The 18214-nt window shown below is 32.8% G+C and overlaps 1 protein-coding gene across 1 annotated transcript; it reads left to right on the top strand.

Moving 5' to 3' along the window:
- Window positions 1-566: 566 nt before the first annotated feature.
- Window positions 567-16606, top strand: LOC127710738 (interleukin 17-like protein). Its single transcript, XM_052216691.1, has 2 exons — window positions 567-654; window positions 15821-16606. The coding sequence occupies exons 1-2, from the start codon at window positions 652-654 to the stop codon at window positions 16385-16387; spliced, it is 570 nt and encodes a 189-aa protein (XP_052072651.1). The 5' UTR covers window positions 567-651; the 3' UTR covers window positions 16388-16606.
- Window positions 16607-18214: the final 1608 nt, after the last annotated feature.

Raw genomic sequence — 18214 nt, 5'->3', positions numbered from 1 at the left:
CAGGATATCATGCAGTTTTTCAATAACACATTAAATCGAGTGTATGTTTCGTATTGGTCTCCAGAACTTTCAAATTATAGAGCGTTTAAATTTTATTTAAAACAAACCTCTTGATTGTTTGTCAGGTTGTTCATTTCATATTGTGCTTGATCTTGATTGGTTGCAAGAATTTATTGGTAGCCTAGGTATGGTAATGGTGTATTGGGTTTACACATTACATAAACATATTAAAATATTATTTCATTATTAAGTTTTTAAATAGTTTTATCAGATTCTGTTAAAATGGGACAAGTAATAAAAACGCCCTTTCTTCGATTTTTGTCTTGCCAACTGAGTGTAAGATTTTATGTCATGAATTAATACACCATATTCATTTTTTTCGCTTTTTATCGTACATATATTTACAATCGTACCGACTTAAAAGATCGAAGATCGCGTTATTTAAGGAAGCCTTTTAAACTTACAGACGAAAAGGTAATAGTTTTTATTCTATATAAAGCTTTTCCTTATTACATGTCATTAATACATATAACACGTTCTCACGATACTATATTACACATTATCAAGGTTAGTTATATTGAATGGAAGAAACTGAATGAGTTGTTTAATACTTTCCTTTATACAAGGAAGGTCATTAAAAGTATATACCACATGGTAAGTAAAGTAATTTTAATAGATTGTTTGGTATGTCACCTTGAATGATAAGCTGAGATTATTGGTTGACTCTGACAGAAGTTTTTCTATTGTATTTATCATTACCGGGTCACATGACACCCGGTCTAAATATTCATTCACTTCAAATCACAATGGGGTGAATCTCATTGGTTAATATTAGATGAAGTTATGGTTTTCTCAACGTCTGATTGGATAATATTGTGGTGCATCTATTATATGTGTGCGTGTCCGTAATTGAGGCCGAAAAAAATCATGACAGTAGGTCATGAAAATGACAGTGAAGTGTTCATTCAAGTTGAAAGTAAAGTTTTGAATCGATATTTTAATGACGCAAGGTCAAACACGAAAGTAATTAAATATAATAAATTTTTGTTTTGTCTTAATTATTCAATTGTGTTTGCATCTGATAAGAAAATAATTTAAGTATATAGTGTGTTTTAGGTCTATAATTATAACTTCCTGAGTTACAAAGCATCAATTAAGTTACAGTTATCACTCATGCGTATCGTTATACAGAATAATAATAGTTCACACTTAGTATCTATAAGTAGCCGAAATCAGTGATTTTGTAAAAGGGGCATTAGCTGTCAAATTAATGTTCATCGATTTGACTCAAATTATCATATCTGATTTATAACATACTGAAATGTATATCCAAATTACAATAAGTCTAAAATAAACAGTTAATAATGCATGGAGTTAATAATATCTATCAATATTTCGTGTGTGTTTTAGTCTAGACGCCGTTTAATAAACCATCGAGATAACCTCCGAAAACTGCCGACGGTCATTTAACCCGATATCGTAGCTAATGCCCCTTTAAAGTTTATAAAGTGCATACGTGGTGATTTACCTAAGTAAAGCTATACCCTTACAATATTATATTGACTTTTCCTCTTGTTCACTTTTTCCCCATAACAATTCATATGCAGAGCAATATTCTGAATGGATGAGACTATAGAGAAAAAAATAACAATTTTCCACATAATAAGCTATTAATCAGCAAGCTTTTTAGAAAAGCTATAACTTGTAACGGATACTATATGCATCTGGATGTGACACATGTGGGAGGAAAATAGAGTCCAATCAAAAAGAAGCCCATCTCCGGAAAACAACTACAATACGTTGCTGAAGTAACTATCGGAATACTGAAATAAACACCAGTATGGTGCACGGTGTAAAAAGTAGGTCATTGGCCACTACTCTCATGATGTTCTATTGAGTGTAATTCAATAAAATGAAATATTTATACCACCGAGCGTAGCAAGGCGAACATTTTTGTGGACGATTTTATGCTAAAAATGATATATCTTTTCAATCAAAGGGGTGGAGCGTAAGCCCCCTACGACCCTCCCATTCCTAATCCCTGCCCCACACACTGAATCATTATCATTTTTAAAAGCTTTGACATTGTACCCTTGCTCATGAATAATATCTAGCGATGACGTATCGACTGGTTCACTGTTTCATCTTATGACTATAGAAGGTGATAGTGAGGTCTTTGTCGACAGACATTATTCGCATGTAGCCTTTTATTTTTTATTTTTTACTATTTACTTTATTTGATAAAGTGTTTGTTCACAGCTTTTATCTCTGTACAAATCATTATAGAGTATCTGAAATTTTGTGCTTGTGTGTTAAATATATTGAAATAATCTTGTTTGTTTGTTATTTTTTTTTTGTTCTTGTTATCGGAAATTGTTAACGTTTTTGGTTTGTTTTGCTCAAAGCATCAAAATATATCATTAGTCTCCTGTAACTGAAAAGTCAATCGTCTCAAGAACTGTAAAGTCGTATCAACATAAAAACGAACAGTCTTTTATTGTCAATTATGACGCCCAATATTGAGCAGAACAATTAAGTTAAATTTCATACAAGTGATTACATACATATTGATTACATTGATTATTATAGCAATTAAACAAAATAAAATATTTCCGTACATAACAGTTCGTATGTGTATTAAAACATGTCATTTTGTCATCAGCAAATTAAAACATAACTAAATTTGTTTTCTTTTCAAACGATTTTTTGGGATGTATAAATACACATCCACGTTCATTTTCTATATAGAGATTACTCTCTCTATATATAACATTGTACATATTTATTAACAGGTTAACTCCTAACTATCCTACTGCCTGTCGATACTTTTATTTTGGCATTGCACAAGTCATGTCTTCTTTGACTGTCCATGACGTTAAAACACTAAATCCCTGGGATGTGTTTTAGTTGATTTTAGTCTCTGATGCATGATTCTTTTATTATTGATTGTTTTTAGCTTTGAAATAGCTTTCAGTAACTGCGAGTACTCTAAAATCTTACTTTCGTGCATGTTAATTTGACCTGTTGATGCAAGTGTTTAGTATGACGATAAAATTTTCACTTTTGTTCTCGTACTAAGGAACAACTAAATTATTTATTTTGTAAAAATTATTTCCGTACTCCTTGTATACCTTTCAGCAAAATTATTTTTATTTGCCTGTGTACGTTATTTTATTTGGCGGCATTTTGTCCAAGGTTATGGTTGTCTTTTTTGTGTTGTTTAACATCGAACCCCCTTGTTTTATCAATTTTGTATTTACATGGTGTCATAGATCAAATTTATTCGTTCAGTGTATGTTCACTTGTTTTAGTTTATATGTCTTTTGATTGAGTTAAGCCATTTCAATTGATATTTTATAGTGTGTCTTTCTATGTTGTAATGTTACACTATAGTTTCAGGTAGGGTGACTGTTGGCACCTGTTAAAACGTTTAAACCCGCTGCATTTATTTGCACCTGTCCTGAGTCAGGAACCTGTTGTACAGTGGTTGTCGTTTGTTGATGTGGTTCATAAGTGTTTCTTGTTTCTCGTTTTTTTTTATATAGATTAGACCGTTAGTTTTCCTGTTTGAATGGTTTTACACTTGTCCTTTTCGGGCCCTTTATAGCTTGATGTTCGGTGTGAGCCAAGGCTTTGACCTATAATGGTTTACTTTTACAAATTGTGACTTGGATGGAGAGTTGTTTCATTGGCACTCATACCACATCTTCTGTGTAAAAAAGTAAACAATTCTATGTCTGCAAACGTGTGGTGTTTTTAAGTAAACTTCATTCAACTTTTTATTCGATTGAAAAATTTTCAGTGGTTTTAAATCAAAAGATCTTTTACCCCATTCTTTTTTTTATTATTTTTTATAGAGTATGCTGTAATGACAAATTAAAACAAAATATATAAGTTGTATTATAGTAACTGACACAATGTGCTACATGACAAATTTGCAAATCATGATCAAGGACACAGCTGGTATCAACTATATTACTTCTTCCAAATATTTCACACAATTATACCATCAATAGATCCGGAAAAAAATACTCGGTATATAATTTCCTTTCATCATAGATAATACATGCTGTCTTTTGTTACAAACATTGGTTCTGGTTCACTTATCAACGCATTATTGTATATTATTGCCTATGAATTTTTTACGACCATATCATTATTTACACTGATTTAAACTGGAAGTATTTTGTCAATATTTGGAGTTTTCAACATGGACTGAAAAATACCCATCCGTACTTTCGACCATTTTTTTCTACAGTTTTATTTATTTCTCTGAAATTATTGGTAACGCCTTTCTAAAGTAACATTCCATTGTGATTGAAATAATGAAAAAATCCCATGAAATTCCTGTTTCATATTAATGCAAATTAGATAGAAACAGACGATAGGATCTTTTTCACGGATTTGTTTTTTTTATTATTTGACTTTTAGGAATTAATGTGACCTTCAAAAGGGAATTAGCTACGAGATATGTAAAGAAAAATATAGTTTTTTGTTTGCTTCAATCATAAATGAAAGTGAAATAATAATTCGCTTTTAGTAGCCAGTTTGGTCCAATTTTGTCACTATAAGCTAAAAAACATCGATGATGAATAATTCACTTGGAAGTGAATAATCCGACCTTATTTAACCCGTATTCATTTAAATAGATGGCGTCTAGACTAAAATACACACGAAATGCTGGTACATATTATCGAGTACATGCATCGTAAATTGTTTTTTTTCTTTCAGACTTTTTATAATGTCGATGTAAGATTTAGTATGTTATGAATCAAATATGAGAATTTGAGTCAAATCGGTGAACACGAATTCGACAGCTAATTCCCGTTTAACAATAGAAATCAAAAAGAGGCGGATGATACCCAGGAGATTTAAAACGCACAACTCAAGAGAAACTGACAACGTCATGAAAAAAACCGTAAACAGCGAATAAGTCAACAATACATTAGACTTTTGATTGTACCTAATATATTTTAGAAATATGAATATAACACTTAACACTGTTTGAATAACTTATGAACCAAAAAAAAAGAAAAAAAAAAAGAAAAAGACGAATAACAGTTCACATAAACAATACGAATACAAAACTCACGACTGATCAACACGAAATCCAACTAAAACCGAGGGTCACCTCGAGTGCTACGAAAGGGTAAGCAGCTTCTGCTTCACTAGCAACACCTCTCATGTAATGTATAAAGCGTCATGTAATACATTATATAATCAGGCAGGTACGCTAAGTCTCTTTACAAGAGACACAAAAGATACCAAAGGGATATTCAAATTTATAAGTAAGGACAAACTGATAACGCCATGGCAAAAACCGACTAATGACCAAAAGACAAACTGATAACGCCATGGCAAAAACCGACTAATGAACAAAAGACAAACTGATAACGCCATGGCAAAAACCAACTAATGACCAAAAGACAAACTGATAACGCCATGACAAAAACCGACTAATGACCAAAAGACAAACTGATAACGCCATGGCAAAAACCGACTAATGACCAAAAGACAAACTGATAACGCCATGGCAAAAACCGACTAATGAACAAAAGACAAACTGATAACGCCATGGCAAAGACCAACTAATGACCAAAAGACAAACTGATAACGCCATGGCAAAAACCGACTTATGAACAGAAGACAAACTGATAACGCCATGGCAAAAACCGTTTATGACCAAAAGACAAACTGATAACGCCATGGCAAAAACCGACTAATGACCAAAAGACAAACTGATAACGCCATGGCAAAAACCGACTAATGACAAGGCAAAAACCGACTTATGAACAAAAGACAAACTGATAACGCCATGGCAAAAACCGACTAATGACCAAAAGACAAACCGATAACGCCATGGCAAAAACCGACTAATGACCAAAAAGACAAATAACAGTCTATGTAGATTTTTTAAACAAAAGTATATACATGAAAACTTATAATTCATCTCCCTTAACAATCGAAGGTTTTTGCGGTCGATGATTTTTTTATGCTTATATAACCTTGTGTCTATACTGGTACAGAAAACGCCTAATTTACCAAAGAATTTGGAAGGTTAACATTTCTATGCCAGGATAGGAACAGTAAGTATTTTGCGTTTGGTCATATTTTAATAAAAGAAAGGAAAACGAAATGAAAGACAGTTCCAAGGAAAACGTCAGATTCTGAATAAGAGTAAACTGTCCTTAAACGTAGCCATTTTTCGAGAAAAAAATTTCAGAGCAAAACCACAAAGGAGTTTCTACATCAAAAACAATTCTGATGACCTGAGTGACCTGACTGTTATTCAAATATGTTCTATATATTCATTATGTTCTGTGTATGTGTGAACTAGAGGTCTATTTGGGTTCTGTTCAGATCTTTTATCTAGCTTAAAACTTTATTTGAAACCCCTTAACTTCCAGTACTGACATTTAAATACGGAAATTATTGATTGACATTTGCCGTTTTAAAACTTAGAAAATGATTTGAAATTAAGAAATGATGTCTCTGATGCATAACTCTGATTCTTCCTCTTGATTTGGCTATACCTTTTGTCTTTTTCTGTTATATCAGCTGGTCAACGTGTATACGTTTTTTACTTTTTAGCTGATTGTTTATATTCTAGATAAAGCTAAACTTCATAAATGTAAAAATTGTATTTAGAAAAAAATGTCAAAATAAATAAGTAATAATATCAAATATTTTGAAAATGAACATATTTCATGTTTGTATATAAATCAATAATCAGTCCACAGGACCATACAGAAACGTCCACATACTGTGGAACATGCTAAATTATCTCTAAACCGGTACAGGAACATCATCCGAAGGAGGGTCTGCTGGTGCACTGTTCTCTATTTCCTTTGCTTGGGCGCAAGTATATCCGATGGGTAACAGAAAATTTTGTTCTTCATATTGATAGACATTATCTACACATCCGGTTCTCTTGAGTATCTTTACCTGATGATGGATCCTCTCACAACCCTGTTGTCCGTCTGATCCAATGCATGTTCGGCATCTTGTATTGGCAAATTCAATTTGATTGGGATACCTCTCATTGCTCCAATCAACATCGATAAACCATGGACAGGAACTTCTCAACATCACGGGATAGTTGCCCTTCACAAAAGTGGAAGGACATTTCTGCTTTATTGCATGTGTATTTGTAAAAGTGTACAGAAAGTTAAATTCAGCGTCCAGATCTGTATACTCGTTTGGTATAAGTAGTCGTTTGAAATCTAGACCACTGTTAACCTTGTCCAAACGTTTTTGTAGATCTTTTGGATCAAGGCACTTTTGATCCCGTATTGCTGCACAATCGCCAATAGACCAGAAGGTACATATTAGCATCCCCAAAGATAATATCTGAAAAATATCAAATGTCACGTTCTGGTCAAAATTTACAAATACATGAAAGATCCGTACAATAATTTACATTCACCACGGTGAAGTCTTTAAATTATGATTTTTTCATTGTCTTTTTTTTTTTGTGATTTTTTGTTTCTGGCAAAAACTTCATTAAGTATGATAAACATGATTATTTGAAAAATCAGAATATAAAGCATACAAAGAAAATAAACACAAAACTGATTAAACAGAAGACTAAAAATCCTCTATGGTCAACTTTGAATAAATGAGTTGCAACATTAGTTGAAATACATTTTGGTCTATTTATAACATGTGTAATTGAAAAATTAACAAACATAATGCATTATATACATATCATGGCAATACTGAATCAATGGCAACTTAATTGTTGATATATACGAATTACATTTACGGTACCAACTTTAATTTTAAATTTGAACAATGTCTCTTCAGTCAGGCAAAATATTTGGACAGATCTTAAACCTAATTCAAACATTGAAGAGCTAAACAAACCCTTCAAAAAAAAAACACGTCAAGCCAACCCCCGACCAGGAATGTATGAGGGAGTTACATTACGAAGTGTTCTTAGGTTTACTTTTTTGTTTGGCGGGAGTTCCATTTATATGTACATTTTGTATATGTAAAATACATCTACTTTTAGGCATTGATATCATATGTTCAGTAAGAACCAGCTGTTTAATGTTGCCTTGATCATAAGCCGTGTTCTTCTTTGCTAAGATATAGTTATAGATTCATTTTAATACTAGTATTTGTTTTATTAATTTACATGTGTCTTCTAATGCGAAAATGATCATTTCCACAAATATTTGATTGTATATACTTTTTCCATATACTCATATTATGAAATAATGTAAATTTGATTTTATACTCGTAGACTACTTTACTACAAAGTATTTTATGGAATCAAAAACCAAACAAACATATAATTTCCTCTTACATTTAGGTTCCTTACATGCCATTTTTTGTTTACTTCTGATTAATAACTCTTTGATAAAGGCACTTGTAAACGTTTAAAAAATGGGAAAAAATGTCTTCGCTTAGTTTGTACTTACTTAAACCACACGTGATCAACATTTTGTTTTTACAAAATAACATAACATTTTCCCATACAAAATAAACTAAAACACTTTGAGAGTGAGACAGGCCTTTGTGTATTGTAACAGTGAACTTTTATGAATATTTTCAAACTTAAACGATTATAACGTTAAAATACCCTATGGAAAATGCCTTACGAATAATTGCTCTCTTGTAACCTATAGAAATCACACGTAATCAACTTTTTTTTTTCAAAATAACATAATATTTTCCAACACCAAAAAAAAAAAAATGAAACGCTTTGAGAGTGAGACAGGCCGTAGTGTATTGTAACAGTGAACTTTTATGAATATCTTTAAAGGGTCAATGTATAATACTTACACTAAATATGAGGGCTATTATTACTAGCCATAAACCTATATATACCGTAATGACTGTTTTATCAGATTATAAAATTGTCATCTGAATGATATGAGAATTACACTTACTGTATGAATTTCCATTTTATATCTTAATGTTGAGTACTGCTAGTTTAAAATGGTGCAAAGTTGTTATCAGTACTGTTGAAAACTTATAATGAATTCATATGTTCGATCTGTGTTATTTATACTATCAGATTTATCGGATGTGCATCCTTGTTCTATTTCAAATTATTTTGTCTTTTCCCACTGACAGACCATAAATCTTCAAGTTACTGCCATAAACTCGTGATTGAACTACAGAATATACTACACGAGAGACAGTTTACGATGACAGAGTAAAAGTTATAATGAGGAAGCTCCGGTCAAGAGTACTTCATTGCAAACGATGAAATTAGCTCCTATGGGATCTTCCGTTTCTGTTAGACAGCACAAGGATGTACAAAGGGATAAAATATATTGGTCATTTTGAGACAAAGTATCGTTTTACTGTAAAATTATTATTAATACCTGCGAAATATGACTCTTGTCTGATCATTTGAATTTGTAATTTCAGTTGAAATGTGATAGCACATGTATTGTTGAATTTAAGAGATGTTGCACAGATGGTTAATTTAAACTTTATTATGGGGATTAAACATCACTTTAGTGCTATTGATAAAACCGTTTCCAGGATGTCTCTGAAAGGGGAATGGTATTTCAGAAATCAAAATGACTCTGTGAATTTATTAGTCAAACTTCAATCTGAATATCGACCTCAATAGTCTTCAATGTAATATTCGATTTTAAAGGACCCCTAAAACCCTCCCGACTACGGTTATGATTGATAAACCTTCTGATACTATAAGCCAATGTCATATCCACCGTTTTCAATTGTACAAACAGTTTGAGTATACATGAAAGTACCGGTAATGAAAGTTCATAATCTGACAAACTCAGAATTTATGGTCCAACAGACAGAGCACTCGAGTTGCTATCATCGTTAATTCATTAACAGAAGTTATAAATACTTAACTGTAAAATTTAGGAATAACAATACATTTTGTGAAATGTGCCGCCGTACTCTTCAATTAAGAATTTGACGGTCGCAACCGCAGTTTTATTGGCGACGACCACTAAGTAAAATTACTTGCGACCGTCAAATCGTCAATTGACGGCGCCAACTTTCCAACTACACAACTGTAAAACAATAATTTTCTCGAAAGAACAGCTGTCAATCAAATACAGATTTTTTAATTTCGGGACTTTTAATCAAATGTTGTATTTTCAGTGCAATGCTACTTGTAAAGTGGTATAAGAATGGCATAGTCATGTAATTGTCCTGTTTAACACTACTGTGTCTTTCAGTGATGTACGATGTACAACCAAGGAGCAATATAACTTTAAGTAACTAGTTTGTATTTTATGTACAAAAGGTAGTTCTTAAAATGGTATAAAGCCATATGACAAATGAAATGGTATTATAGACAATTAAAATTTACAAACTCGTTTGCATGTTTCATACTAATACAACATTGTTACAGTTTTCGAATAATCGTTAGATAAACATAATTTCATAATTTCTTTCTTTCTCTCCCTTTTTTTTTGTAGTGATGAGGTTGATTAGAACATATTAAGGTTTGTTGGTGAATTGAGGTAGTAGACTCTTTTCTTGATTTGTCGTGCTACAAAAATTTGTTTTTGGCTTATTTGATTAAATTACATGTTTTACTTTTGCAACGTTTTTTTCATTAGAAATACAGGAGATTGTTTCATCAATATAAAAAACCCAGGAGATATTAAAATAAAAGAAAGTAAAACTTTTACACAGGAAGTAAAAGATACAAATTCTTTGATATTAACGGGTAGAGTTTCAACTAAAAACATTTAGGAGTGGAGTACTATTTCATGTCTATATAATGTTTGTCACAAGGTTAAAACTTTTCAGTACATGACGTGCAGTAAATAGTAAGGAAGCGACTCCCGATATTTAAAAAGACCTCCAGCAAAACTTTCAATTTTAAAAACATGAACTATGGATACGTTCCATAAGTCGTAGGCACAGTGTTGTCTTTTGTTCCTCTTTCCTTGTCGATTTGAGCGTGTTACATGCATGTAGGCGGAAAGCGAGAGATGGCGTACTATGATGAATTATAAACCATGAATCTTTGATGACTATTTAAAACTACTGGCTCGAATCTAGTGCTTGCCTTAGTCGCCAGATTTATACATTTTGATTTAATACTCTTCAACTCAGTAATTGTATTGTTGTTAGCTGTTTTGATTCGAGCGTCACTAATGAGTCTTCTGCAGACAAAATGCACGTTTGCACAAGTAATTGCAAGTATAAGCCCGACACACTCGATGACTATTTATGCATTATGACCGAAAGCGCCTCCTCATTGGTGTTTTCCAACTTGTCAAAAGCAAACACGACAGTTGCCCCTATTAGAGCAGGCACTGTTTATTTCTCAGCTTCTTAGTACAGCACTCGGTTTTCGTATGGTTCGTGTAAAATCTTTAATTACTTTTTTTCATAATGTTTTGTGACCTATCAGTGCTTATCTTTTTGTCACGGGATTGTCATTCCTATCTCGACTTATAATTGTATCAGGCCCTAGGTATCGTTTTTATTTTGTTGGATTCAGGGGATTCATCAGCTTGAAAACATAAAGTCCGTGTAAATCTGGTTGTTTTGTTGAAATCTGTTGATGAATTTCCATTCCGACAATTTCTTTTAAACAACCATATCTTTAAGGGTAATAGATAAAATTTCTTCAAAAACAACCATAAGTTTAAGGGTAAAAACATTTTTGCGCCTGTCCCAAGTCAGGAGCCTCTGGCCTTTGTTAGTCTTGTATGTTTTTTAATTTTAGTTCATTTATATGTTTTGGAGTTTAGTGTGACGTCCATTTTCATTGAACTTGTACACAATTTTATTTAGGGGCCAGCTGAGGACCACCTCCGAGTGCGGGATTTTTTCGCTGCATTGAAGACCCATTGGTGGCCTTCGACTGTTGTCTGCTCTTTGGTCGGGTTGTTGTCTCTTTGGTCGGGTTGTTGTCTCTTTGACACATTCCCCATTTCCATTCTCAATTTTATTCTAACCAGTAAATGTTTATTTGGTACTGAAATTAAATCAAACATTTTGAATGTCATTTTCCTCTGAATAAATGTTTTAATCACTCAAATAAAGATTAGACTTGGATTTTTTGGCTGTTGTGTCTATTTGGTATCATACATTTGTAAATACTATCACGTGATCGGTTCCGCTGGTGGCAGACGATATTTTTTTACCAGTCAGTTAACAAAAGGTACAATCTGTTCAAGAATTAAAAGTTTTGTTACTGTTTTCAATTTATAAAATATAGAATCGAACTTGAATAAAAATTGTTACCCCCTTTCAGCACAGTCAAAAGGGATCTAATAAGGGAGCTACCATTTGATTTTTATGGGGGGGGGGGGGGGGGGGGGGGGGGGGCTAGGATGAAAAATTTTGTTCTGCATTTTTTTTAGTTGTTATCTCTGTCCTGCCTTTTTATTTTTCACTCTATTCGGTCCTGCCTTTTTTTTATTAGTTTATCCTGACTTTTTTTTACATAAATTGTCATCCTGCCTTTTTTTTGCCAAGTTGCTCATCCTGCCTTTTTTTTACTCAAAACTCCTGTCCTGCCTTTTTTTTTCAAATTTCATCCTAGCCCATATATGAATCAGGCTGTTGGTTTTCTAGTTTTATATGCTCTTCATTTTGTCATGTCGGTATAGGATTTGCTCATTGTTGAAGGCCGTAAGGTGACCTATAGTTACTGACTTCTACATCATTTGTTCTCTTGTAGACAGTTGACCCATTGGTATAAAATAAGGAGATGTGGTATGATTGCCAATGAGACAACTATCCACCGGTATTATAGTAGTAAATCGGTTGTATATGTTAATGAAATTGAATTATGAGTGTATCCTAGTCATTGCCCCCTACCTTGGGGAACTTAATTTGGATAAACACATGTTGTATTCCATAGTATTGTATTGTCATTATACATTATCTTCAAGCAATTCTTTTTATATTTTTTCTACTATACTAGAAAATATCCTGTTTTGAAAGTCCCATTTATTGACTCCACCCAAGAATTTCATCAATTTTGGGTTGTCATGTTTAGGACAATAAAGATTACTTTTATACATATCATGTTACTAGGGTACGTGTGTCCTTCCTTTCAGATGTAAACATTATAGGTGATGGTTAAATGATATGGCGGTTGACCTATTTTCAGCCATCATAGGAAATACATTTTTTTTCCAAAAAAAAAAAAAAAAAGAAGAAAAAAACATGGTCCGTTTTATCTACATCCTATGGAAATTCTATTTTTTATGTTTTCGTCTTATATATAAGACAGAATTGTCGTTTCGTATCAATGTGACATCTTCGTACAAGACCAATCTCATCTTCTGTGCAACAACTTACCGATGGCAACAAAAGTAAGTTATCAAAGATCACTCAAACAACAAATAAATATTCTAGGCACAATTAAGAGCTTGACATATATTGTAACCATTTGTTTAAGATCGACGTTGTCCTCCAGATTTCCTTTTGTGTTGTTGGATAGCTGTCTAATTCACATACACGTTATCCAACCTATCTAGTTATTCCCATACCTAGCAAAAGAAAATTGTTACTTCTTATTCAGTTGCTCATGCTTAATATTCAATTCAATCCTGCAATGATACATTTCAAAATGCATACCAAAATCTATTCGATTTTCATGATTTCCGGTGACATGTAGGTGGAACTTCGCTTCTTCTTTTCTGTTTAAATGTACTATACTATTACCTTGTAGTTCATGTTTATGTCCCAATCGCGGTGTTTGTCATAAAACAGCATTTTTTTTGTAGAAAAGCATAATTGGACAGGATTTTAAGGGGTTTAGTGTCATTTAATTGTCTCAGTAGTAAAATTTTATGAAATAGAATTTCATATGCATGTCTTACTTTCAGTGTCATAAGATATCGAAGAAAAAATATCCATTACAAGCTAGTAAAAGGGTCCACATTTAAAAAAAAAAAAAATATTTGAACAAGGTTATCATTGGTTATTGTAATATTACACGCAGTCTGTAACCTTTTACATCTTCCAAATTTTCATTTAACAATATATTTTGTTATTAATCTCGTAGAGTCCAAACGTAACGGAATCTTAATTAAGCCTTTAAATATGAAAATAAAGAAATCTTTAGTCCGATGGAATGGCACTTTTCTTCAGCAGTTAACTAGTTAACGATTTACGCAGTATCAAAGAATTACATTACATGTAAGTCTCTCAAGAATCCGTATCTTTGATTGGCAGAGAGCAATCGCGGGAAATTCCAAAATTCTATTTCATTTCCCAATAAAACGCAACATTCATGACAGCACGTGTTTCCCGTGACAAAGTTACTACAACGCATAGGAAAACAAACTAAGCCGTTACTTTTCTCAATTGAATTGATTCATATTTGTTCGTGGCCTTTTATAGGCGACCATACGATACGGGTTTTCTCATTGTTGAAGGCCATACGGTTACCTATAACTGCTTACATCCACTTCATTTGAACTTTGATGGATAGTTGTCTCATTGTCAATCATACCTCATCTTCTTATTCTTATACTAAAATTTGATACAAGTCACAATTTCATGGTTGTAGCATAAAAACTATGATGTAATTATAAGAATTGAATGCTTCTTTTTGTTGTTTTAATAGGGTTGTACAAGTGTTGATCGTGCGCACATTTTTAGTATCAAGCACTTCCGCCTCTTCATATAAAATGTGCTTCGGTCAACGCTTTTTCACTGTCATTAAACTGCTAAAGGAGCTTTCAATTCTTAAACAAGTTCTTTTTACAATAGTTTATCCCCGTGGAAACGACGCATATTAATATGTTTAACGGATCTTATTTCACACAATTTTTTTTGTAGTAATATATATATAGATACGCAACATAAGTAATTATCATATACTAAGTTTGATACTTACACCTTTGCGTAGGAACTATTTTCTTTTAAATATGCACTACTTTCCAGTATGTTCTTTTTTTGATCAGGCCGAATTGGCGTCGTTACATCTTAAAAAGTCTATCCAAATCATTTTGCAAAGAATTCCGTTCAAACCGGTGCTAGGGACCGTCCTTAACTTGCAGTGAGCTGAGAGGTTTTTTTTTGCTCCGTGTTAAATGCCTCACTGTGACTATGAGGTGAAAAACAGCAATATCAGCGCTGTTCCTTTGCTTTTTGTGTGTTTTATGCGGTGCATGTACTGATTTTGAGTCATGGATGGATACCCCATATCTTTTGTTCTTCTATTAATTTCTTATTAGTTTTACAGATAAACTAAAATACGATTAAGTTAGCTTGTTATGTTTAATCATTGCTGTGGTATTTTCGGGAATAAATAGTATAAATTTACCATCTATACTTTTCACGAGTTGCTTCCCCTATCTAGTTTTACGACGATGGACTCGTTGTCATATATATAGCTCTAAATTATTTTAATATGAATTTAGAACAAGATATAACATAGTTATTCTACACTTGAATATACATATATTAAGTACCTACGTTATAAACTACTTTAGCGGACGAAATAGCTTTGAAAAGAAGGAGGATAATTGGGAGGGTGACGAAAACATATACCGTTAACATCATCATAAGAAAACGGATACCGTTCATTGATTTGAGACAACCATTTTGTACATGTATGTAACAGCCACTGGGAAATGATGATCGATGTCTATTGTGTACTTTTAATAACATTCATGTTCTCTGAACATTCTCTTCTTGTCTGGACTGATTCGAATTTGAATATGAAATATATAGTATTAGTGCTTTGTTAATGTGATTACCGAACATCTCATTTAAATCATATCTATAAAAGACTAATCATTTTTTTTAATTAAACTGTATAATTCTTAAACGTCAGAAATGAGTTCAAACTGTTTCATGTACAAATTACAATTTTGATAATGTTTTTGTGTGTTTTCAGACAGCCGCATTCTTTCTTCAACTGATTATTTTATACCTTGTGTACCCTGGCTCTACGTGCAGGAAACACCTCTGTTCACAACCAGACAATCTCCATGAACGATTCCTCAGGATAAACAAAGGACTGGACATTAAAAACATTCTAATGGCAGATCATCAATATAATAATACCCAGGACATTTATCAATTACAATTTCTCAGCAAGGCACATGAAATAAGTCGAAAGTGTCCAACAACGACATTAAAGGGAGATTACCCAGTCATGTTCCGATCAACATGTCCATGGTTCCTCGATACTGATAGTAATAAACACAGATACCCGAAAGATATTATATTTGCAAATACAAGATGTAATAAAGGATGTATAGGTGGCAAGAAAGGTCAAGTCTGTGAGAAAATACAAGTTCCAATTAAAGTGTTAGAGCAAACTTGTTGCAAACATCACAAATTCCAATATGAGGAAGTGGAAATACTTCTTCCTGTCGCTTATACATGTACTCAGTTAAAAGAAACAACTCAAAGTATAGAAATTAAGTCGTATGGAACCGACATTCCAATTGCATTATGATTTATTGTCTCAAATTTCAGCGAACTATGGATAATGTCAAAGAATGTTTTTTAGTCAATACAGTTTTGCTGTTAACGTTGTCATTAATAGACTAACATGGTTAGTTCAAAGTGCTGAACATATAATCCAAAAAGACAAAAGCGTAAGCAAGTTACAGTCCTATTTATAACCATCTATGTTAAATGTGCTTTAATTTATGTAATGGTAAGGTAAAGAGTAAACTGGTAATAAAATATCTGTTTAAGAATAATCATTATCTTATATATTTAAACAAATTATTGAATCAGTATATGAAAGGTCCGGCTAACTGAACCATGTCTTACTTTTTGTTGATTGACTTTGTTTATACATATATTTCCTCAGAGGAGTAGATTGCTGGTGGTTTTTTTTGTCTTTTGTTCTATAAGCGGGTCAATCGTTGGTGGTCATATTGGTCTGTCGTTCTTTGAAGTGGTCAATTGTTGTAGGTAATTTTGGTCTGTTGTTCTAAAGGACGGTCCAATATATTTGGAATTTGTCTCTTTTATTGTACATAAGATTGACATGAACATGGAGTGCCGTGGAATCAATCTGCTTTAGAATAGTTTAAGGAGATCCCAACCCCATGATCTCAACCCTAACACGTTTATTTTTGTACGCTTGATTAACCAAAAGTACCCGTATAATGAATAACAAAACCGCAATTAAACAATACCGTACTCACTTATTCATTTCTTCCTCGTACAAATAAGAAAAACCAAAAAAATTAAAAAAAAAAAAAACGGAGGCCACCAGATTAACCCACATTGTCTAAACATAATTTGGTGGTTTTACTTTAACCTTTTTATTTTTTTTCATTTATATGCTGTTATATACAACTCTTTATAGTTATTCGTTTTGGTTTTGGTTTTTTTTATTTCTGGGCTTCTGCACACATGTAGTCTCGTTTGTGTCCAGTAATGGTGTTCATAAGACCTCTTACTGTCCTTACTTTAATTGTGTAAGTCAGCTAGAGAGGCGCTAATTTAACCTTATCAGATATACCGATTTTCTGTTAAAATTACCAGTCCACCGAACTGAAATGATGTCGATCACGTGACAAGGTCAGCATTTTGGTGGTTTATACTCTGGTGTTTATGATATACACCTTATCGCTATTTGGAAATCTGAGCCCGTTGACCCGAGAATCTGCGCCGCTTGAACTATTGACGTCATACAACAATCACTTTTCCATTGTGGCTTCAGATATTTTCTAACAAAAATTTTACGGGAACCTTTGCGATGTCCAGTAATGGCGGACAAATAGCGATAAGGTGTATTGGAATCAGTGTGGATCTCAATAAAGAAGTCTCGACCTAGAATCACGCGTTAATATTTTCGTTTACCACTTTGATAGAAGGGAAAACTTTTTGGTGAGAAAATGAAGAAGTTTTCAAATTAAAATTGAGCAATAGCAGTATAGAGTGTAGAAATGACGAACGAATGATATTGTTGTAAACATTTAGTGAATGTAACTAAAAACGTTGTAGCAATCTTTTTTTTTAAGTGTAAAGAATTCAAATTTACTCGGCTGGTAGAAATTCACTTCTTTCCAATGAGTTTTGAAAGTCTCATTGGGAGGTGTTGTCAGCCAATAAACCATATAAAAATAAGGAGATGATGTATGATTGCCAATGAGACAACTATCCACCAAAGTTCGAATGAAGTGGATGTAAGCAATTATAGGCAACCGGACGGCCTTCAAAAATGAGAAAAACCCATACACTGTATAGACAGCTATAAAAGGCCCCGACATAAAAAGTATGAAACAATTCATGTTTTGAGCCACCATTTTCTTCATAAACATTT

The sequence above is a fragment of the Mytilus californianus genome, unplaced genomic scaffold (assembly GCF_021869535.1).
Source record: "Mytilus californianus isolate M0D057914Y unplaced genomic scaffold, xbMytCali1.0.p SCAF_8, whole genome shotgun sequence".
Taxonomy (NCBI): domain Eukaryota; kingdom Metazoa; phylum Mollusca; class Bivalvia; order Mytilida; family Mytilidae; genus Mytilus; species Mytilus californianus.
Note: the sequence above shows the minus strand (reverse complement) of the source record. Positions and strands in the feature narration are given on the sequence as shown.